At 41.4% G+C, this 24421-nt stretch overlaps 1 protein-coding gene across 2 annotated transcripts in view; it reads right to left on the reverse strand.

The window, feature by feature from the left end:
- SLIT3 (slit guidance ligand 3) overlaps positions 1–24421 on the reverse strand; it is a 533501-nt gene that overhangs the window by 179261 nt on the left and 329819 nt on the right. For both annotated transcript variants that reach the window (XM_065690971.1, XM_065690970.1), the window contains 2 exons: positions 20112–20253; positions 5416–5487 (listed from right to left, as the gene is read on the reverse strand). In XM_065690971.1, coding sequence (XP_065547043.1) covers positions 5416–5487; positions 20112–20253 — 214 coding nt within the window. The remainder of the gene's footprint in view (positions 1–5415; positions 5488–20111; positions 20254–24421) is intronic.

Genomic DNA, 24421 nt, shown 5'->3' on the forward strand with positions numbered 1-24421 from the left:
TTCTTCCCCAGAGTGTGCTCAGGCATTGGAACAGGCTGCCCAGGGCAGTGCTGGAGTCACCCTGGAAATGCTCACACACCATGTAGATGAGGCCCTCAGTGACATGGGTTAGTGGTGGCTTGGCAGTGCTGGGGAATGGTTGGACTTGATGATCTTGAAGGTCTTTTCTAACCTTGTTGATTCTATGGTTCCTATTACAGCTGTCACTGCAATCCAATCTTTCTGCCAATCAGTTCAACCAGGTGCTTAGCTACAGACATAACTTCCAGCCACCTCATTACATTCACTGACAGTTGGTATCAGCTTGTACCAGTAGTATCAAACCTTTACCCTGACAGCTGAAGCTGGAGTCATACAGTATTTCATGTACATGTTCACTGTTATTTCCACTGGGGCTCGTGCTAAGGATCCCAGTCAGACTGTAAATAAACATCACTTGAGCAAGGAGTTAGAAATCAAAAGTGGGAAGGTTTTCCATTCTATATGTATTTTGAGCTACAAATACTGTTGGTTAAAACTTTTCTGAAGTCCTCTACCTGTTTTCAAATCCAGCCACATAAAGTGGGATTTTCTTCCCATCCTTTTATTAGGTTTGCTTCTTTCATAAAGCCTGCAAAACAACTATATGCAGTCTACTGATGTTTTCTATTACAACATCATGCCTACGAGGACAGCATTCAATGAAGCTTTCTGGTTCTTCAGCTCAATTCACAGCAGCCGAATTTGTGACAGTTAAAGTAGGAATATTTATTTTTATGCAGGGTTTTGTGAAACTTGGTTAGTGCCTGGTAGCATTTGCTGCTTTTTATCTAGTAATTCTTAAGTAAGCAGAAGTCTGATGTGAATCTGCACTATCTACTGAGGAACATATTAAAACCTATTACAATCACATGAAATCATGAGTTGCTGAACAATGACAAGCATTTGAAAAAGGGCATCTCGGTTTTGAAACAAGTATTTCAGCACTGTTTTTTGATTTGCTACATTTCAACATTCCCATCCTTTGTCTCTCCCCATGTCCGGATGCTAATGAGTGTATAACTAACGGTGCCTGAATGTGCATAAATGCCATGCTGGGTGATGACACTCACTCAGTTCATGCAGATGTACTACAATCAGCATTAGAAGATAATTAGACACATTATTTCCTTTCCATTAGAGCCCAAGCTCCACTGCTGTTGGATAAGGAGGCTCCATCTCCTTCTGACTTGACTGAGGCAAAGGGAGTCAATTAAGTCGTTGTACTTTTGTTTCCTTCTTTGGGTCTGCTTTGGTAAGATCATCCTATTCTGTGCTTGATTTACATCAAGAGAAAGAGATATAGGTTTTTCTAACCTGCACAACTAAGTCAATTTAGATCACATACGGCTCATCTTCATGGCTTAGGGTATCTTTAAATCACTCAGCAGAAATGTGGCTCTTGAGCTGGAAATGTAATAAACTTACCAGGATTCCACCCAGGCAGGGAAAACATTAGTCACCCCATTCTAGTCTCCCTGCACCTCTGACAGCACAGTAGAGATCTTCCAAAAGGTTGTTGAACACAACTTGGAGGGTGGCTGTGCTCAGTTCCCACGTAGGGACATAAATTGGTTTTGACTTTGCACCAGGGGAGAAGAGGTACCCTGTGAGTCACTGTGTAACATATGACTGTATGGCTTAAATGTCTTTACTGTAAAAGGCAAACAGAACATAACTGTTCTGTTTGTGAAACAAAAGAGATTAATTTTTAGATACAGCCAAATGGAAAACTATTGGATAAATATTCTTTTTGTCGATTAACATATTAGAAACAGATTACTTGATTATCTCTAACATGTAAAATGGGCTGTTCTCATTTGATAAGAGTACTCAGCAAAAATCCGTGTCAACTGTGGTTTAGTTTTTAGGAGCTGCTTAACAAAAGTAGCAATGCCAGAGAGCTACTGAGAAGATTGTGAAATCTCAATGTATTTTCTGCTAATATATGGTTAAATTAATCTGACAATATGAAATGCCACTACAAACGTCAGAGCTGAAGAGGTACAACCACTTCTTTCAAATTGGCTCTATGTACTTGGCTCTTAGTCTTGTGTTACAAACCTGCTAGTTAAAAGCCTCAAAAAAGCAAAGACAAAATGGGAGGTGGTGACATAAACTTTGGAACTCTTAGGTTAGAAGTTAGCGAACTATGGTACAAGCACAGCTGCTATGTAGATGTCGTGGTTTAAGCCCAGTCTGTCACTCAGAAACCACGCAGCTGTTCGCTCACACACTCCCCTCCCCGCCCCGAAGGGATGGGGAGGAGAATCAAGAGTGCAACTCCCACGAGTTGAGATAAGAGCAGTCCAGTAACTAAGGTTTAACACAAATCACTACTGCTACCACCAGTAATAATAATGATAAGGGAAATAACAAGGGAAGAGAATACAACCGCTCACCACCCACCAACCGATACCCAGCCTGACTGAGCAGTGATATAGCCCTTTCGGGTAACTGCCCCCAGTTTATACAGTGGGCATGACGTGCTGTGCTATGGAATACTTCTTTGGTCAGTTTGGGTCAGGTGTCCTGTCTCTGCTTCTTCCCAGCTTCCCCTCCTCCCTGGCAGAGCGTGAGGCTCAGAAAGTCCTTGGTCAGACCAAACATTACTGAGCACCAACTAAAAACATCGGTGTTATCAGCACTGTTCCCCGGACGAAAGCCAAAAACACAGCACTTGCACCAGCTACTAAGAAGGAAAAAAACTTACTGCTACTGCTGATACTCCATGCCATAATGCCAACTTCTGTCTCCGGAGCTGGGATGTGTCTCCCTCAAGCCCCTCAAACTGCTGAAGCCCTTGAACAACTGAGCACAGAGCTAGGACCTGCTACATTCACAACAAAATCAGGGGAACCATCATCCCAGATGATATACTTCAACTGCATATTTAAATCCTATAGGCATCAAATGTTCCTGCTGAGACAGATTCTTTGAACTTCATGTAATTAGTTGTGTGAGAAGATATGGGCAATCATGATGAAATCCAGTACTCAAAAGATTACAGCTCCTTTGCTAAAACCCAGTCCCCAAAGTAACTTTTCCACCCTGGAAGCTACTGAAGAGACATTCTAAACAGCAAATTCAGCTAGATGCAAATGCAACACTTGAATTAATATAAATACACCTTCTGCTATCATCTTGACCTATTAATATGAAGTCATACAAAGCTTATCTTGGACAACTGGCTCTTACCTAAACATTATTCTCAGTTATCCAATTATTTAAGCACAGAAAACTGCATAATCTTGCAGTAAATACTCAGTATCAAAATACTGAGAGTGCTGCAAGTGAGCAGTCCATTATACCTAGCATTCTTGCATATTTATTCACTGGAAGGAGAAAAATACAATACAATTCCCAGTACTATCCTCTAAATTCTATTAAAATATTATTACATGTAATAGTTAATAATAATAACAACAACAAAAATAATGTTCCTCACTTGTACCCTGGGTAGGGCATCAGTGAATTCAATCAATACTCCTCATGCTATTGCACTGCTCATTGAAATCAAAGTGACAGAAATTAAAAAAGGCTGACGACTTCGGTGATTCCAAACATGTCCTTCCTCTGTAAGGACAAGGAAGAATAACTCTCTTGCTTGAAGAGGTGGTTTTTTGACTGAAGTATATTTCTGTCTTGAAACCACAAGGAATCTTGCACACTGTAAAGAGGATGTCAATAGTCTCTTCAAATAGTGAAATAAATGACCTTAATTAAACTTGTGTGATGTCCCTTTAGAGCTTCACTGTCCAGCAGGAATGAAACTTTAACAAGGAGACAGGTCAATAGTCAAATGGCAAAGCATCATGTTTGTTATGGGACATTCTGCAGCCTAGGCATCTATCCCAAGTTCTTCCCCAAAATGCTGTCATATCAACTAAGCTTTGATACAGATGCTCTGGCACAGTAACTTATTACTTAATTTCAAGTTCAGATCTCAATGAGTAGCCAATTGTACTCCAGAAAGCTGTTAACACAACTTGCTAATGGAATTCTGCTGTGAAATTCTAACATTAATCATTCCACACAGTAAGCGCTGCATTGGGCTGAGCAGCCAGTCAAGTTAAAGAACTTTTTTTTTTTTGTCAATTCCCATAAAACCAGAGTTCACCAATCATGAAAAATGAAAGGATGGTAAAACATTGCCAAAATCTAAAATTAGTCATACCTCAGAAAGAACTAAGTAGTGACTTCAATAATGAAAAAGTTACAAGTTAGGTCACTGAAAAGGGATCCATCATTTGTCACTGAAATTACTGTCTTGCTATCTAATACAGTACTTCTTTAAAAATACATACAGCTATATTGAAAGTGAGACAGAAGAATAGAGACTCTGTAAGATTGATGATTTGGCCTGTTAAATATTAAGATCTATATTTACAGCTCTCCAGCTCTAAGAACTTGGTAAGTTTGGACTGGCAAACACAGTAATTTTACCCTTAATTCCAAAAATACAGCGCAAGATCATTTCAGTTTCCAAAAGCATTAGCTACCTGATAATCATAGAATCATAGAATAGATAGGGTCTTCAGTGAACTAAGCTGACAGTTTCTTAAATCCAGTAAGTATTGCTCACGTCAGAAAACAAGAACTGTAATGGCACCCTTTTAGCAGTCTTAGCACTGAGCTACCAAAGCCTGAATGACTTCTGGAAACTACTAGTCCAGTGGTACCCATCATTAACTTGATACTCTGGTGAAGTGGGAATAACTTGTTTTACCACTGTCTGCATCACTGTACTACTGTCACAACATCTCTCAGATATCACTTAAAAATGAAAAGAAAGGCCTACAGGGGGAATGACCAGGTTATCTGCGTGAGAGCACTGCTACAAATCAGGATTGTTTTATTTAAATCCAAACAGAAAACACGAGAGCTAATGACAAAAGAATTGTCTGGGTCTCTGCTGCTGATTCAGAAACAGAGAAAACAGGCTCCAGCAAGTGTCTTTCTTCTAAACAGCCAAACCATTTCAACATCAAGATATCAAATGCACTACAAAAAACCGTGACTACTCTGAAAGAACAGGCACTCCTGCTGTAACTGGGGTCAGCTAAACTGAAGTGGTGCAGAAACCAGGATGAATGAGGAAATAAATAGAACTTAAAGTCTTTTCTGAGGAAGCAGATTTGAAGTTTGAACAGACTAACAGCTAATTAGCTCACATAATTTATAATGGGAAATGAAATTAAGCATTATTAAGGCTTTCATGCACTGCTAGGCATCCTGAACCAAATTCCATTGTTGCTTACACTTGGAAGAGATTATTTCTGCAATCCCCAGTGATTTCAACATAGAAATTGTCAATATGTTTCTAAAATAAAGATACTGAACTTGAAGCAAGAAGATTCATGATCGCTCTTGCATGTTGGTCTTATTAAAACTTACATTCTCTTTAGCTTCTTGTACTGGGTAAAAGCTCCAGGGGGAATGATTTTGATGAGGTTTTGTTCCAAACGTCTGAAAACAAACAAAGGAATATACATGTTAACTACACAATTGTAGGACAGGAATGACATTAAACATGATAGCAAGTTTTATATAAATATAAACCAATTTTATAGAGTTTTAATAAGAAACAGCCTTTTCTTTTGAAAGTCACTAAATGGAGAAAATACTGAGAAAATAACTTTGACAATAAAATAATCTCATTGACTACACTAAATCTGTCCAGAAAACAGACACGGGTTATAGACATTGCACCTTTAAAGCTCATGGAATTAATAAAAAATGGTAGGTGTATTTTATCACTACTTAATCAAAGCTAAGGTAGCAAATGCAGATGTTTTTCTTGACTAGCTATTGTAAATAGAACTCAGTTATCTCAACTAAAAGCTATCCTATATTGCGACAGCTTAATAAGTAGATTAATAATACTATCAGAGCAACTCAGGAGCAACAATCTGTGGGAATATGCTGAAAAATAAAGCAGAAATCCATGATATAAGAATCCAGATTTTTAAGGAGGGGGGAAAAGTCTATGTTAAAGCAGAGCAAAAAGGACTGTATCTTCCTATTTTAACTTCCAAATACTGAGGGTGTTCTAAAATATGGTCCAGACTACATTAAAATGCTGCTGTTTTCATTTCTGAGCTTTGTTTTGAAAGTCGTCTTTATGAAGTATCATAAATGCATGCACCACTAACATAAAACATAGCAGCTTTAAGATAGCACATACAGTAGCCACTAAGATTAATTTCTACTCCTTCCCAGAAGTATTTTCAAGTCTTTGTCAGCAAGTTCCCCAAATTCCTGCTAAAAGGACTATCTTTGCCTCAGATGAACCCAAAACAATCATCTCAATTAGAAATGTAAAACTGGATCCCCATACAATGAAGTCAAATGACCCTGGCAGCTGGAATTCCACAATCGGAGTTGGAATTGAGAGCAAAATTGGATTTTACCTGGCTCTTAGTTACTATTCAAACATTGTGTATTTTTCCCAAAGATGTCATAAAAAGAAACAGTTTAAATAGCAAAAAATCTGCGGTTGGAAATGGTTTAGAATTGAAACACAACAACATACTAAAATGATAGAATGAATCACTCCAGTCATTTAGAGCTGCAGCAGCAAGGCAGAGGAGAGAAGAAATTTTAAATCCAAGAACAGAGATAAAATGAGATGCAGGGAGAAGTAAATCATGGGTTTTAAAGGACTTGGGAATAACGTAGAGAGAATGTGTAAGGCCCATCAACCCCTGTCGCACAGCCTCTCCTGTTGATCTGTGCTTTCAATAGACAAAAGAAAACTCCCCTTGAAAATGAGGTATTTTGCCAGCTCAGTTATAATCCAGGAAGCCATTTAAATCCTGAATATTGTGACACTTGCACAGCCAACTTGTGCAGTCTGCGTGCACACACTCTTTTATTTCTGTAGCATTCTATTTTCAAGGTTGTGACCAGAGTTAATTCTATTCCTTGTTTTGTGATTTGAATTAGTGCCTGAGATTTCCCTTCCAGTTGGTCTAAATATAACATGCTTCATTTCTGGCAAGTCCACAGTGACATGCAAATTGCTGTAAGCTTCAGCACGCTACTATTGGGTGTTTGTCACCAGAATTAGCAGTACACATACTCTTCCCATAAAGGCTTTTTGTCAGCTTGCCAGTTTGGTGTTTAACTCTTCCTACGTATTTCTATGCAGAGACTTCTAGGAACAAAGGAGGGCCATGCCTGTCCAATCCCCTTTACTTGGTGATGGAAGCCGGGGGATCACACAGACTGCACATGGACACAGCATAGCAGTTCTTACAGGGAAAGTCAGTTCTAGTGGCAGGCAGGAAACACGGCCCCTTTTCTGTAATCAATGAAAATTCCAAGGATATTTTAGTGACTCACAGGCAAAAGCCACCAAAATTGGAATACCACAGATCCTGAGTAATAAGAAAAAATGAACTTTCTAGAGCAGGTGGAGAGGAATACAGGAATAATTGTTTCAGAAAGCCACCTTCTGAGGAGGAACCGGATTCTTCACCCTTTCCTACACAATTTGCAGCAGATGGCCTGTACAGGAATCAATGGACAAAGATGTGGTCATCTGCTACTGTATTTTCACCTTAGCAGCTCACATTTCCTTATGGAAGCTGTCTGTAAATGAAGGACTAAACACTATACATAACGCATTATGCTCAGCACACTGCATCTTGCAGATGCTACCAGAGATGCAACAAGCAGTACTGTGTGCCCTCATCAGGGTGTGTTTGCAGGTGGATTCCAGCTTGGGCACAAAATAGAGTTGGTCTTGGAGCATTAGATAAAGTGCAACATTAAATTATCAGGTATTTTAAAAGTATGAAGTACTTATCTGACCCATAAATGCTTGTTATATTGGCAGGCATTGGCTGAAAACCACAATACAGTTACGCAACTGAGACAGTAGAAAACAAACTATTTGTATTAATACCTTGTGCTTTCACTTCATCTGGGCTCATAAATGACATCTGAAAGACAGGCTTAAAGACCCCGAGGAAACACTAGCTTTTGCCAGAAAGGGTGCTGGTAATTTCAAGGTGACGAAGGCTTAATTATTAACCAGTGTTATTCACAACATAATGGGAAACTGCTGCTAGAGGTGTCATCTTTCAAATCAAGTGAAGAACAGCTCTTACCTAGTAATGTGATTGTTTTAGTGAAAACCTAATCTAACTTTTACAGCCACCTTTTATTTCAGAGAAATTACCTCATTTACCTAGAATATGACCCCTGGAAAACGGTATTTCATGGTCTAGCCCTGCATACTCTGAAGTGCTGTCATATGCTATAAACCCACCTGTGCTTGTGCAAAGCAGCATCGGTGAGTTCATTTTTTTGTGTATCACCAGAATACACTATAAAAGAATTGTAAAACACACCTGAGTACAACAGACACAGCTCTACAAGGCTAAATTTTGATCGTTTGAACCATCACATTCAAGATTTATTACAACTTGACAAAATCCTCCTCCGGTATTTCATAATAAGATCTAGTTAAAAGATAGATAAATAGAATTCACAAAATGGATGAAATCCTCTGGCCATGTCCAAACCTCTCAGGGGCTTTTGCTCCTCCTTTCAGTTACCCATTTCACTGTGCCTGCTGTATCACTCAGATGAACCGAAGTCTATCATCTCCCCCCTTGTGACACACAGCAATGCTGCCTGCCTCTTGAAGCTTTATTTTAGTCTTTGACAACATCAAAGGACAAGAACAATTTCCTTTCTCTTCTCTCATATATTATTAGAGATTGGGACATATGAGGGTCCAATGGATCCAGATGCATTTTTCTTGTAATAATGTGATGCTAGACGGGATAAAGTCATCCTCCTTCCCACTCTCTTGAAATGACTTTGCAGCAATGACAGCAAAAAGTAAACTTCTTGGAAAAACGAAATAGTAAAACATATAGGGGGAAACTATGCAGTTAAATCTGAAAGACTACCCCAGAGTAAAGAATAAGCACTCAAATTCCCATGCTAGTACATCCTGAAGTTCACTGAGGTACAAACCTTTTCATCACCTCCTCATCTAGTGACTGTACTGCTCACACCCAGGATGCCAAAACACAAAGGACTAAACTCTGCTTAATGCAGCCTTAATAGAGGCAGCTCCCTCTCAGGAGTGAAGAAGCCATTTGTCTTGAAAAGTGATTCCCCCTGCAGAGTGGGGAGACAGACAAATTAATTTGGACCTTAACTATCTCTCTTTCATTGAGGGAAAGAAAGAATTTGTTATTTGGGTCTCTAATGGTGCAGTTTGCTAGCAATTTTCCCATTTCAAACACTGTCTCAGCTGCTAATGTGTAATGTTTTGTCAAGCTTACCTACCCATAACATAGACAAATCACTCGCTTGCAGAGAAAGAGAAAGAGACTGAAGCATCAGTACTGATAATTCTTGGCTGTCAGGTGAATAGAGCCTACAAATGAGACAGCCATGCTCTATTACCAGTGCCAGCAAGCTCTCGGCTGAGACGTGCCAGAAATGTCCCTCTGCATTGGGCAGTCATGAACTTCCCTGCTAGGAGCGAGTGAATGAGCCGGATGGCTCCTTGGATCACGTCGTTCTACTCCCATGGCCAGGACTCTCTAGGGCTCGCATCACTCAGGCAGCCAATAACCAAAAGCAATCTCTGACAGAGAGAAAGCACAAGATAAGCTCAGTGTGCAGCAGTAACTGCAGCACACTCTGCTCTGGCAGGATGCACACAACCTGTGTGAAGGTTGCTTGGAAGGGCAAACCCTTCCTTCTCTCCTGCCCCATTAGCAGGGATTTGCAGAGAGCTGGCTAAGGACTGTCTGGGGGAAATTAGCACTTGCATCCCTCACAGTGACAAAGCCCAGGGCTGGGGATAGCCATTTATATTAGGAAGGAAGAAATGTCTAGAGCACATATCAATCAAGAGACTGTTCCTCCTTGCCCAAGGAGTGAGAATGACTGGATTATAAAAGCTTTTCGGATCATTAGTTCACATTTATCTCATCTATGTATCTTATTTTACATTTTGGAATCTGACAGAGACAAGTCACAGGTATATTTTCAGCATTTAAGAGGAAAATACCACACTTAAAATCTGGTTGTCTTACTACCAATATGGGCTAGATTTGATCCCTGTCCTGACCCCTTTCCTGCCACTTTATTTGAAATACAAGCTTTATTCTTAACACTCACAACAGGTTCAGGTAGCTGGACTGAAGTATTTACCCAAAGACAGCCCTGGGTAGGATGCATCCATGCTGGGAAGGAAGGAATCCTGCCCTGCTTTTACAAAGCCCGAACCCACAGCCTATGCTGTAGTGAAAGATGCAGAAGCCACAGTCATCACCCTTTACACCACAGCACTGCAGCACTGCATGGGGTGCTGCTCTGCAAAGTGCAAGGCAAAAATCTGCAGTCCTGTTGCTTCAGAATGTGTTTAGGGACCTACATTGCCAAAGAACAGCCTTTTTGTGGCTCTGTCTCTCATGCTTCAGTTGGCTGACAGGCAGACACCAAAGTACACTGGGGTGGCAGGGTATTCAGCTTGTTTTAACAGACAGCTAAAGCTTTCAACCTACCTGAGCCAAAGACTTTACCACCACTACAAACCCCCTAAACACATACGGCTCTCCAAGACTTTTATACTGCTGCCTTTCATCACAGTACCTGAATGACTTCCAAATAAAATTAATAATATGTATTATAAATCCCTCTCAGTGAGTCTGCCTTAGGAACTGGAGAGCTGAGAGCCAGTAAACTCTCTGCTTATATTAAGACAAGGTGACAGCTAGAGTTTCGCTTCATATCCTGACGTTTGGTGGTGATTTCCAGGGTCTACCTGTCGAGCTGTTAAAAAGGACTGCTTCTTAAGCATTCACCTAAGGGCAGATCTTTGATAGACAAAATGCTATCAAGAATGAAGTGACTTTTCAAAATAAATAAATATATATATAATGCCACAGAGGTAATTCTGCTCACCCAAAGACATCTTTCAGAATGAAACAAGATACTTTGATACATTTCCTGATACCGGTGTTCACCTAGAAGTCGTGCCAGTGATACTGGATTTCCTGACATGCCACAGTGTGTTTAGTTTAAGCTGACATAACTCTGTAGTTGAGCACTTGGTCAGGCTATCTGTTGGTAAATGCTGATTGTGCAATGGCAGTCACATTATGAATCCACCAGCTTCACTGTGGTAGGTGAATCTGACATCAAATGCTGTACAGACAAACAGGAAGACACCAGAGAGAGAAACCTGTATGCTGGTACTTCACAAAACATCTGACAAACACCAATGTCTCTATCAACATAAGCAGCCAGAATGCAATAATACACTGCCAGACATCAAGTTTTCCATCTACCACTGTGATACTCCACATTCCCGACTGGAACTTTTAGCCCTTCTCACCACCTTTCATTGTTACTTCTCCTGCAAGTCTCATTCATTTACCTTTCTTCCTTCATCCCAGAGAGGGGATGCAGGCATGCACCAAGCATGCTGCTTGTGCCTGAGCTGCATCTCACTGCCATGGCACAACTGTTTGTGGGGGAAAACAGGGACTTTGAGTGATACTTGCATTAGATAAAAAAAGATCTCTGCCTTTTTGTCCATTTCATTCATTTGCATTAACAAGGCTAAATCTATGTTCCTGCTGGACTGAAGTGATCTCTCAGGAGAAAAAGAACACACACACACTCAAAAACCTCAGTCCAAAAAACCCAACACTCCCAAACCTGGTAAGGTTCCTAACTCCTGCACAGTCAAACTCACCTGCACATCACTTGTTGCTTGTTTTAAAGAAATCTCACAGCAGAGGAGAAAAGAAGTAAAAAATGATAGTGCCAAAATGAAAATGTGCATCGTATGCCTATAGATGACATTAGTGACACTTAATTTTACAAGGAAAGATACAAGAAATAAATCCCGCTTGGGCCCTACAGCAGAAACCCCTGTGGTTACTGCTGGCTTCTAAAGCTGGGAAACAGCTTCCCATTTCCCTCAATCTGTCTCAGCACAGAAAACACTTTTATTCTTAACATTTCCCATATATTTATATTTTCTCTACTGACTCTCAATGTAAACTATTTCCTTTATTATTTTTGTGTCTTGCCCTCATAGAATAGAAGATTATCCACATATTTTTGGCTCAACAATAGAAACCTCTTTTTTTATATTGAAGGCCAGGAGTGAATGACACAGTCTGCCTAGTGAGATCCAGAAAGTAGTAGTCAAGTTTGACATGTGAAGCTGTCCAGAGCCAATTTACAACAGTGAATGAAAATCATATTATAGGATTCAACTACAGAAGCCAACCTGATTCCCCAGGCAAAGAACTTGCCATCGGAGGCAGTTGTGGAGCATTTATTACTGTGCTAGCTTCAGCTACAGTATTTACTGGAAGCCTGAGAAAATGATTATCATCTTCTTGTAAGAGAAAGAACAACACTCAATGCACAACTGTTATTCCTCTATCCCCAAAGTTTACAGCTTCCGCACACCTATAGTCCTGAAAAAATAATAAGCCTTTGCCTTTAAGAAGCTGAGGATTTCACAGCCAGTTGTAAATATACATGAAATTGTTATGGTGCAGTTAATTTATAATTTATGTAAGAAAGAATTAATTTTACTATAATAAATAGAGTTACCAGTGATCAATTGTTTTATAACAGCCTTTCTGCCTTTATTGTAATCTGGAAAATTGATTTTGAAAATACCAGTGATTTAAATGCCCTGGATTTGTTGGTCAACTTCTTCAAATCACAGAAGCTTCATCAAGATTTGTCCCAGCTCTCCTACAACCCGGACTCCTACAGGTACAAAAAAGGTAATTTCTTCCCAAGAGAATCACTAAAGCACCAAAAGCAACAAACTCGTCTATCTACAGGTCTGTTCACAACAATGCACAACAGAGTGGTACCCTCATAATAGCACTTCTCTAAGTAGTAAATGCGTCAGGAAAGCATTAATTAAAGGTGGAATGAACAGAACATTACGCTGCAAAATTACTCTCTTGAAGAATAGTTGGTTTTCATTTTGACAAAACCATGAGAAAACCAACACTTAAGTGCATTAGATTCACTGCTTAGTGGATAAACGCCATCATTTTTCCTAAGAGTAGAAATCGTGCACCAAAATCCAGCACTCCTCACAAAACTATCAGTCACCAATTCAGCTATCAATAGTGAGAATGATAAACTAAACCGATGTAGAACAAGTGACTCAAAATTGACCTTAAGCCAAACCTAGATGCTGGTGGATGGGTTGCCATCCTGTTTCACTCTGCTCGGAAGACAGATGGGAAACTAGTTATTAACTCCCCAGATATGGGTGCCTAAGCAGCACTTTTCTTTGAGGGACTGTCATCTTCTTTGTCTGGAGTAATTAAATCAGTATTTAAATAAAAGGTCCCCATTTCTGATTTAGATACATCCTATCCATCATTACTCTTGCTTTATACAAGCACATTTCTCCTAATCTCATCAGACAGTATTGTAAAGGTTAAGTAACAGTGAAAAAACAAGCTTCATATGAAAAAACACAGGCTGGAAATCTACGATCAGCTTTAAGATCTAAGGATATACTTTAGATTTTGGAGTTTGATTTATAAGTCTGCAGATGACTGGGACTTGGCACTCCAAACTAATTAGTGCTGCACAGCACAACGTGTTCAAAGCGCAGTTCCTATTGACTTCTGCTGCAGCTGCGAGTCCTCAGCGCTTCTGAATGTCTCAGCTGAGTCAGCCAGAACCCGGGATTACATCACTAGTGACCACCCACGAAAGTCTGGGCAAGTCACTTGCCCAGAGTCAACTCATAAAACCACTGGCAAGAACATACATCCCAACCCTCTGAACAGCATTCCCGGGATTAGCTTCCCACAGCCCCCACTGGGGAATGCTCCTGTTTCTGCAACAAACAAACAGATCCCATACACACAGGCTCCTCTGCCACACAACCCTGATGCATCCCTAGACAACAAGAAACGAGTCCAGTCTTTTAACAGCAACATGAGACTATGCTGTAATAACAGTGCTTAGTACAACAAATACATACAAAAGCACTGAATGAAGACTGTAGCTACAAACATTCACTCTGGCATAGTCGTTCTTCTTTTATATACTTCTTCTTTTTAATAATATATTTAATTTAGTGAATCCAAAACCAAAAGTTGAAATAACTAATTCCATCACAAGGAAACTCATGTGTAACAAAAGTACAGCTTGGCCTTGGTGTCTAACTGGAATATCAGTGGTTAAAACAGTGAATTGTGTGTAGTCTAATACTTAATCTCTGCACATGGTCACTAGTGCACAGAGATACACAAATTGCTGTTGGGTTTCGCCAGTATCCTGTGACAAGGCAGGAAGGTTCTGGAAGATTCGTGTTTCCTGGTGGGAAGAGACACTTCAGCTTCGAGTTCACTTGTGCGCCTCTGTCCTGGTCCCACAGCCTGGCCATCCTCATTCATGCCACCCGGTGTCTCAGCCTCTCACGATATCCCCATAGCCCAGCCTGTCGAGCTGGTGAACCAGGCTCACTAGCAGCAACCTCAGGCCTCAGCGCTAAGTATTCCTCACTTTCTCAGGCATGTAACACTTATCAACCTGTCTTGATTTCCTCTGTCCCCAGTCTTTCTCATCATACGATTTGGTTTTTCCTCATGTGAGGTCAGCTGCCCCTTCCGAAGAGTTTCTGTATCGGGCCAGACCAGTCTTCATTCTCTCAGGTGTCTGTCCAAGCCCACAATCCAGCCCTTAGCACTAGCAATTCATCAAATCCTTTTCTTCCACAACCTGAATGTCCTTCAGAAAAGCAGCATCCAGTGCCAGGGCTAGCGCCAGCGGTCACTGCCCCGCAGCCCAGGAGCCTGCTCACCACAGTGTATGCTGTGGTTTAAGCACAGCTGGTAACTCAGAACCATGATGCAGCCACTTGCTCATGCCCCTCCCTTTCTTCTCTCCCCCCGCCTCGGAGGGATCCCAGAGGGAGATCAGCATTGTTCGCAGACTAAAGCTGAACACACAGCACTGCACCAGCTACTAAGAAGGAGAAAAATGACTGCTACAGCTGAACCCAGGACACCCCTGCACCGCTCACTCCAGAGCAGACAGCAGCAGGAGGACCAGCACTTGGGGGGCTGTTCCCGACTTCCATTCAGGAAGGTCTTACACAAAGTTCTACAAAACACAAAGGCAAAAGTCAAGTCCCTGCACTGCTGCTTCAAGGTGTGCAAAATGCTCAGACAAAAGCTGTCTGGAATTAATATCCTAAAACACAGCCTTGTTTGCAGCAAGAAATAAATAAAAAAATAACAAGCAGATCAGTCTGAAATGGATGCACAGCATGAAAACTTCATTCTGAAGAAGGAACAGTGGAAAAGCGTAGTGAGCTGGGCAAGAGATTGACAGGGAGTTACTGATCACTCACCAGTACTGGGATGCATCAAGTGGACCTGCCCCACAGGACGTTGAAGCAAATACTGTTTGAAACACCACAGCCAGGGCTAGCGATGCCATCATCCCAGTGCCCCACATCTGCAAGTGCAGGAAAGCTGTGCTTTCCCCAGCATCAAACCAGCCAAACACTGAGAATGGGCAGACAGTGCCAGAGCTCAGATCCATCCAGCCCAGTGTCCTCAGCCAACAATATCCTAAACCACATGCTGAGTGAAATCTGCTGCTGTGGCAAGTGTTTCTCACAGCACCCTTCCCAGCTCCCACCAGCTGCAGTGCAGTGACTCTCCCAGGCACAGTTGGAAGCTTTGGATTTCACAGGTCTTTACTTTGCAGTCTTGATGGGCTGAGCTGTCAGTCAGCCTGACAGGCACTGCCTGCAGTGCTGCGATCAAGTCTGATCAGAGCAATGGATTTTGTGGAGGCTCTGTCTCCTACTAGTTTGGAGGTGAGCCCTACCCGCACCCATCCAAGGTCAAGTCCATTCTGTATTCACACTCTTCCCTATTTGTCTTGCATGTGTTTTCTCTCACCCTTTCCAAATAAATGCAGCCTTCTCCTTTTACTGCGGATGCTGTTCCAATGCAGTGAAATGACATACTGCTCATTTACCAGCAAACCATCAAGCCATGTTTGTTCGGGTATTTTGCAGTAAATGCCTCCAGGTGCTTAATGACTTTTTCTTCTCAAGTATTCATACAAAACTTTGCCGTGTTTATTCTCATGTGTTTCTCTATAACATACACCGTTCACTTCTCTTCTGAACAACACAAGAGAACCACTTTGTAAGCAGAGAATCTTTTATGACATTCAACACACAGTCTGTATTCCTCAGCTTCAATTTTGTGTAACTCATTTCACCTCTGTCAATTTGGCTGCTGATGTCAGCTCCACACTGAACAAGAGGATTTAGAGAAAAATGAATTGCATTCTGAACACTCTAGCTACCTATTTTATGAAGTTATGGAAAACCAAGGCTGGGATACGGATTTCAAGCTTTTCTAAATTCCTTTATTTAATAAAAGACATTCTTGCAATGACAGCCTTCAGGATAATACACGGTGGGGAGAGGTGTAAGGAAGCAACACAACAGACTTCCAAGTCATGCATGGCAGAAGTCAGCAGCAAGGGAAAATTAGTGTCATACGATGATTATTTTAAGGTTTGTGATAGGTTTTTATCAACAAAAACAAATCTAGGACTTGTTGGCAGCTTTGTCAGAGAAGGTTCTGCCTACCCATGTTAATGAAGAAAGAAAGGTTGAGTAAAAGATCTTTAATTAATACAAACCACGGTGAAATGTAGGGCACCTTTAATAACCACATTAGAGTAACAGCTGTGTGTTTGCTGTACAACAGTTTGTCAGTCAAAGGGTTCCTGGCGAGTCCAATTGAGCTTATAAAGAAATCTTGAGTCAAGGGGAAATACAAAAGCAAGAAAGCTGTAACTGAATGCAACTAATAACCAGCAAAGGGACCTGGAAAAGCCCCAAGTGGAACTGAGGAAGGCAAAGACGGCATTTTAATACTATCATACAAATATTATGAATGTACTACAATCTATGGGGGGAAATGTATTTTAGTGGAATGAGTGTTTAAAACGTTAGCTAGAAACTGCTGAATGAAAAATACGCCATCTCAAGTAGGATTCTACGTAGCAGCAACCCAGCCATGTAGTTTGTTAGTACCCCATTACCACAGGAGGTGAGAGTCCCTAGTAAGAGTTACACGTCACAAAGGTGATACGGATCAGACCATAGGACTGCAGAGTCCAGAAAGAAGCGTTCAGCCAGCACCACTATAGCCACCTTTTATGAAAAGCGTCTGACTGCATGCATGCCAACGATGGGGAATAAATCCCAAGGGGAAAAAACAACAGTACTGCTGTCTGAGAGCAAGATATGTGGGCTGCAGCATGCAGACAGAATTTACTTGGCCCCATTGCTAAAACATTACAGCAAAAGAGTATTATTCTCCCTATCCTACCAAATCTAAAGACCATTATTATTCTGTGTGTAGGTGGAACCAGACCTCTGGATGGATTTTATATTGAATAAGTCCAAAGCGGCCTCAGACAAACTGACTTTCTGAGCAGTGTGACAGACTTCTGCATAAACCAGAATGGCTATCTTGGTCAAAAGAATCTATGTCATGATTTTTCCAGGAAAACTGTTGCTGCTCCTTCCATCTTTCCAGAAATGATTTTCTATGTGGCTACATCCTTTACCCTATGAGAGACTGTTTAACACATTGCCTTTGGATTTAAGGTTAATTGCTCTTTTTCATTAGTACTTTTACAAAATGAAAATACCATTTTACCAGTAGGAAAACCCGTATGTGAGCAATGTCACTCGCTAAGACTTACTCTGATAGAATCATAGCACCACAGAATGGTGTGGGTTGGAAGGGAGCTTTAAAGGTCATCTAGTCCACCCCCCTTCCCCTCTGCCATGAACAGGGACATCTTCAACTAGATCAGGTTCCTCAGAGCCCTGTCCCACCTGTCCTTGAATGTCTCCTGGGATGAGGAATCTACCACATCTCTAGGCAATGTGTTCCAGCGCCTCACCACCCTCACTGTAAATGGACAGAACTACTTAAATTTCTTTATGTATTTCTTATGTATCTATTCCTTAATAAGGAAATCTTCACAGGATTGACTCCATCAGAAAGCAGCAATAAATGTTTTCATGAAGGTTATGCTCTGAACTATGTGATAGTGAACTGAAAAGGATATTTGCAGGATCAGAACAATATAAGAGGTTTATCTACAGACAAAGAATCAAATAAGTACTGACTAAAGTGCAAAGCATCTGATGGATCTGAATCATTTAACCATGTGCTCAGAACTTTATCTGGTGTTGTAGGGATCTAGCAGGTTTATAACCTTCAGGTTATGAAAGTTTCTTAAAATGTCACATGCATCTTGACTCCCTACATTATCATCTGACCTAAAGGCTCTCCATGTCTTCCTTCACTTTCTGCTCCCCTAAGGAGACCTTCTAAGTTGCTTTTACTATAAGTTGCAGGGGTTAGGTTTGTGGGCTGGAGCAACCAAAACGGAGTCAGGACTTTGATACTCAACGCTACTACAAGCACACTGAGGGTGAATGTTTTCACTTGCTTTCTTACACTGAGGTGTGCGGCTGTACGGAGAGGGCTGGAGCACCTCAGTCTCAGTCTTCCCAATTCTCCTAGTCCAACCCTCATCTGTAAGCGGGTCTGGACCAATTTCATCCTCTGCCTCTCATTGTTGAACCATTCATTCCAGCCACTTCTGAAAATTTGGACATCATCTGACAGAACTGGAAACAGGACTAAACACTGAATATTTTCAGTGTGCCAAACACATTTATATTTTCAGCATACTTCTGACTTTCATGCACAGAAAACCAAGTATGACATGCATATTCTGTGTGCTGCAATACACTGGAAGCGAACACAATCAACACATTCTGGACTTTCTCATGAGGAAGGATAACAGGCATTCTGAACAGCTTGCATAAGAGTCTCTATTTCCTGTAAACATCTTTACATGCTCTAGATACATTCTCAATAATGTTAATTTTAAGATGTTTGTATTCTTTGCATTTACTGAGCTATATTTTTTTCATTTCTAACATATCTGTTCTGTGGAGATGCACAACTGAGCATAAGCTGCCTCTAAACTGTTGTGCTGAGGTAGCAATCCAAACAAATTTGAGGTGATTCTTACATTATAAAAGCAACTGATAAAGTGACTTAGAGGAGTGTTTGTATAGAGTGGATCCCCTGCAAACAATGAAGCACATCATCTTTCTTGGCCATAAATGTCACATTCCTGGCATATCGTAGTGAGCCAGGCTACATGCAAGCATTTCAACTTTATCCTACTGAGTTTTGCTCTGCAGCAGTATTTCTACAGCAAGGAGAAGCTGAATAATCCAGTGACTATACAAATATCTGAATTCACTCTATGTAGACTGTAAATGCTGGCTGAATGCCAGTAACCTCCGTATGACAAGCACCTAAATAGGAAAAGGATTGATTTGCATTCCGTATGGACTAACCAAAAGCAACTTGGTTTAATGTAACAGTATTTCAGGACCACAGTAGTACGCAGTCATAGACACAAAGATAGATGATTACAGTTCCTAAAGGCAGTGAAGACAAACAAGTCTGTAAAGCCACCATCTGATTTCACAACACAAAAAAGTCACAAAAACGTGAAAGAAGTGGGAATAACAAAATGTGGAAGACAAGAAATAGGGGTGAAATCAGCAGGGACAATTTGTTCTGATGTCATACTTCACTACAAATGCATCCTGCCAAGCTAACAAAAAACCCTACGAACTCTCAGGGACTTCACCAACTAAAGATAAAACAACTTGATTTCAGAAAAGGGACTGTGTCTTTCCTTTTCCTGACTATAGAACTCTAATGCCAGATCTGTGAGATGGAAACACATTCCAAACATATTACACCAAGAATTTCATCTCGCTACATCAAGAATTTCATCTTGCTTAGGGCAATTCCAAACAAGTTCAAACAATCAAAAGAACAAAAGTAAAGAGGAGAACTACAATGTGCCTGATATCTGCTCAGAACATGGTCCTTTCTTCCACTCAGGAGGCTATGACAGGGACCGAAAATGGAGAGACATGGAAAAGAATGGTGCATTGCATTGGCACTTACATTTCCCAAATGTCCTCTGGGAGGTTAGCTGGAATTTCTGTTAAGCCCCTTCCTCGACAATCCACCACATTGTTGCTGCAGGTGCAGGCAGATGGGCAAGTGATGGAACTGGCACTGCACGACGGAGGTTCAGACTGGGAACCTGAGACAATGAAAACATCAAAGGTTGGGTTTGAAAAATGATTGCCTGAAATTTTAATGCCAGAATACATTAGCCTCTGTGTTTCCACATCCTTTTACTTTATTAACTGATAATTTATTGGGATTCAGAGAATATCATGTGCTACACATCAACTGCAGAGAGAACATGTCAAAGATCACTGTGTTCTTATTCTTCCTCGGTCTCCACTCGACCCATCTCTTCCCCTCATGAACACTTCTTTGGTCCTCTCCATGATCAGCCATATCAATTTCTTCAATAACCCTTAAGATCAAGCAGTATCTCCAAAAGTTATCTTTGCATAGCAGTTTCCATTACACAAACACTCCTGGAGGATTTTTCCACACTGAGAGAAGACTGTCAGCAACAATGACTTATGTTTTGAAATGAGGTAACCTGTTATGGCAAAAGGCCTGCAAATATAAAGCTAGTTTTTTCAAGATCAGACAACGCAGTTAATGGAAACACAAAAAGAATTTAGAAAAACTTGAGTTCAAACCTTCAGATCCTTGCTTAATCTAATAATGCCACTGAAAGAAAGGAAGCTACTACAGAGCAGATGTTTAGCATGAGGAGTTGTTGTATTACATGCTAGTCAATCCATTGGATTCAGGTTTAATCAAGTTTTCGGAAACTGCAGCAATTATGTCAATTTTACTCAATGATTACTATTCTTACATTTAAGATTTTGCTATATACATACACATAGCTAAAACAGTTTTGCTACACTAACTGAGGTTATCAAGATGCAGCGATTATTGACTTATTTATGGTGAGTCATATATCCAAAGAACACATAACAAAGGAATCCTCAAGTTGCTTTTTGACCAGACACTGACTGAAGGCTCATGTTGGTAAGAAGTGAGAAATTCACAACAGAAACAGTAGAAACCTGGTATTTCCTTTTAGGCTACAGTAGATTGTAATCACAAAATGTATTTGGTCTTTTGGCTGGAAAAAACCCCACATCATAATTGTAAAATCACAAATCCATGTGAAAACATGGAAAACAATGCACAAAGTTGTGTATTTGTCTTGGAAAAGACACGTGAATGATACTTTCATGAATTATAACCACAGGTGACAAAGCCCAAAACCAGTTATTTGTATCAGTTTGCAATCAGCTATCATTATAGCAATTAACATCTTTCACCACTGCAACATTCCGTAAAGTTTCTTTCTGGCTCTATGCCTCTGGTTTAGCCCTTAACTCTGCATAACAATGTCAACTCCTTCAGCAAACCTATATGTGTTCTTATTATCAAAGACCTGAAAACAGCTGTGAAAAGTCAGCATCAACATGCTCAGTGGCACCTCTAAGTATCCTTATTCTGAAAGGCAGACACAGGTTGAAAGGATGTGAGTTGAAAACTTCTACAGCTGGCTTTACACTTGCAGAGGGAGCCCTCCTGGAAAGGGGAAGACAATTACTGCAAAATCATGCCTTCTGTTTGAAAGGCATCAAATTCTGATGTGAATTCATTTTGTTTGTCCAAATTTCCTTCAGTTCAAGCTAGCAGTCATCCCCTTTAAAGATCATTTTGCAGCTGGGGTGGCAGAACTGCCTTACATTAAAGCATACAGCTGAGTTTCAGGAGCACATCAGCTGTGTACAGACATTGCCAAGCTAAAGTATTAGGTTTGATTTAATTTTTAATTGGGTCATCACCTGACTTTCTGTCAGGACAGCAGGAAAAAACCACGGGTTTCACAGCCCTGTGTTTTACATACTGCTTTCACTGGTGCCCGTCAGAGCCATGAGAGACGGCATTTGGACAGACCAGACCCCAGAACTCCAATTTAGGCATCCAGAAACTAGATTTTCAGAGGCAGTGACCATCTTGGAAAGGATCTCAGAGGACATCTGTGGATGTGTAGGAGTCAAATTCATTCTTTATGAGAGTAGGCAGCTGCTTTGAGAATGATACTAATGATCCTCTTTGCTAAAATATCCTGTCTCATCTGTAGTCCACTTCCCAGCTTCTGTGAGAGTTGCAGATAAGGAGTTTACCAGCAACAGTCTTCTATCTCAAAACAGAGCTGGCTTCAGTACTAAAGCGGCTTCACCCTACAGAATCAACTGGGCAAAAATCTACTGTAAAAAAACAATCCAATAATGCTATTAAAATGTAAATCCTAATGCATATGGCCCAAAGGAATCAAGTTCATATTTATCAGGCAACCTGAACTTTGACTCGTTCCAGCTTCAAAATCTTAGAATCACAGAATCAACCAGGTTGAAAAAGACCTTTAAGATCATCGAGCCCAGGCCTGCCAAGCCCACTGCTAACCCATGTCACTGGGGGCAAACTGACCTGCCCCTCATGGCTGCCCGTTATGATCTCCAGTCACAGCCACACATCTGCCCCCTCACAGTGGCCCACATTATGTAGCTGCTCCCGTACCCCTCGTGGCCACCCTCCACCTCCCCTCCAGATCTCCCCTCACGGCCGCCCCTCATGGCTGCCCCTGCTCTCACCTCACGACCTCTCCTCATCTCTCCCGGCCGCCCCTCTCCCCTCCCACCGACCGACGTCCCTGACGTGCCCCGGCGCTGGTGGGAAGAGCACATGCCCTCCCTGCCCGCCCGCTTTGACCGCCCCGTCCTGGCACAGTCCAGATGTGCCCCATGTGTGACAGAGGATTTCAGCTGGAGAGGCTTGAGCTAACCAAGCAAACTCCGCAGCAGTTAAACACGTACACGTGTAACAGGCAGGACGAGCAGCTCGCCCCGTCTGCCTTCCGGCACCAGAAACGCCGGTCAGACACACCATCACTGCGGATTAGCGGATTTCCTTCAAAATCAGGGGAGCTCTGCCTTTCACAGAGCCTAAGATTTTAACTGTGACTGCCTCCAAAAGTCGTCTAGATTGCCTCAAAATGCACACATGCCTCGGTTATGTTTGCAGGAGAACAAGAGATTTGTTCTTGCAACCTGGTTGCTTACATTTTATGTTTTCTCTTTGTCTGCCCACCTTGCGGTATGATGCCCAACTCAAAATGAAGGATTTTGTTTGAAGCAAACTTCTAGGGATAGGGAGAACTTATCAGACTGGGAGGAAACACTTCAGAGCAATCCTTGCTTTCTGGGAGGCAAAAGAGAAAGTTGGCAGCAAGGTCAAATCTTGCACACAGCCTTTATCCTCTCACGTCTGATGTGCTTTCTGAAGAGACCTTGTAGCGAGAGGAAAATGCATTTTTCACAGTTGTGACATTACAACATACCTCTGTGGGTCACAGAAGCAATCAGACACTTCCTTTTCATTAGGGCACCACATCAGACAACCCCATGGACTGCCATTCAGAGTTTTAAGAATCTATTCCTGACTCTACTGCATCCGAATCAACAGGAGGAGATTCAATGGAACTCAGATCATCACCACCACTTTTGTGTGATGCAGTACTGCAGAGGTTATTACCTGAAAGGAGGCTATTACCTGGAATGCTCTGAAAAGAGAGAGGAAAGACAGAAACCCCAGTCTCCCTTGCACCAACAGCAGGTAGCAACGACAACAACGTGAGAGCATCATACTACAGTTAGATAACATGCAACTTTCCATCAACTTTTTGAATGGAAAGGCTAAAGGTAAATCAGAACAGGATTTCTGCTGCCCACTGAGCCTTTCAGATCCTCTCCAAACAAACACTGTAACATTGGTTTGTTACCAGAATTGTTCTCGTACTAAATCCAAAAAGCACAGCACTGCACCAGCTACTTAGAAGGAGGAAAAAATAATTATTACAGCTGAACCCAGGACAACCCTATATATAGAACCCCAGACTGGTTTGGGTTGGAAGGAACCTTAAAGCTCATCCAGCTCCAACCCCTGCCATGGGCAGGGACCCCTTCCACTGGAGCAGCTTGCTCCAAGCCCCTGTGTCCAACCTGGCCTTGAGCACTGCCAGGGATGGGGCAGCCACAGCTTCTCTGGGCACCCTGTGCCAGCGCCTCAGCACCCTCCCAGGGAAGAGCTTCTGCCTTAGATCTAACCTGAACTTCCCAAAGCCAATACGAGTCCTTTTATTTACCCTCAATTTAGACCAAAACTCATTTCCCTGAGATTTTCCACTATGAAAGAGGAACTTTAATGTGGACAGTTTTGATTTACGGCTAGTGAGTAAAACAAATAATCAATTAGTTAACCAGGGA

The sequence above is a fragment of the Lathamus discolor genome, chromosome 10 (genome assembly GCF_037157495.1).
Source record: "Lathamus discolor isolate bLatDis1 chromosome 10, bLatDis1.hap1, whole genome shotgun sequence".
Lineage (NCBI taxonomy): Eukaryota > Metazoa > Chordata > Aves > Psittaciformes > Psittacidae > Lathamus > Lathamus discolor.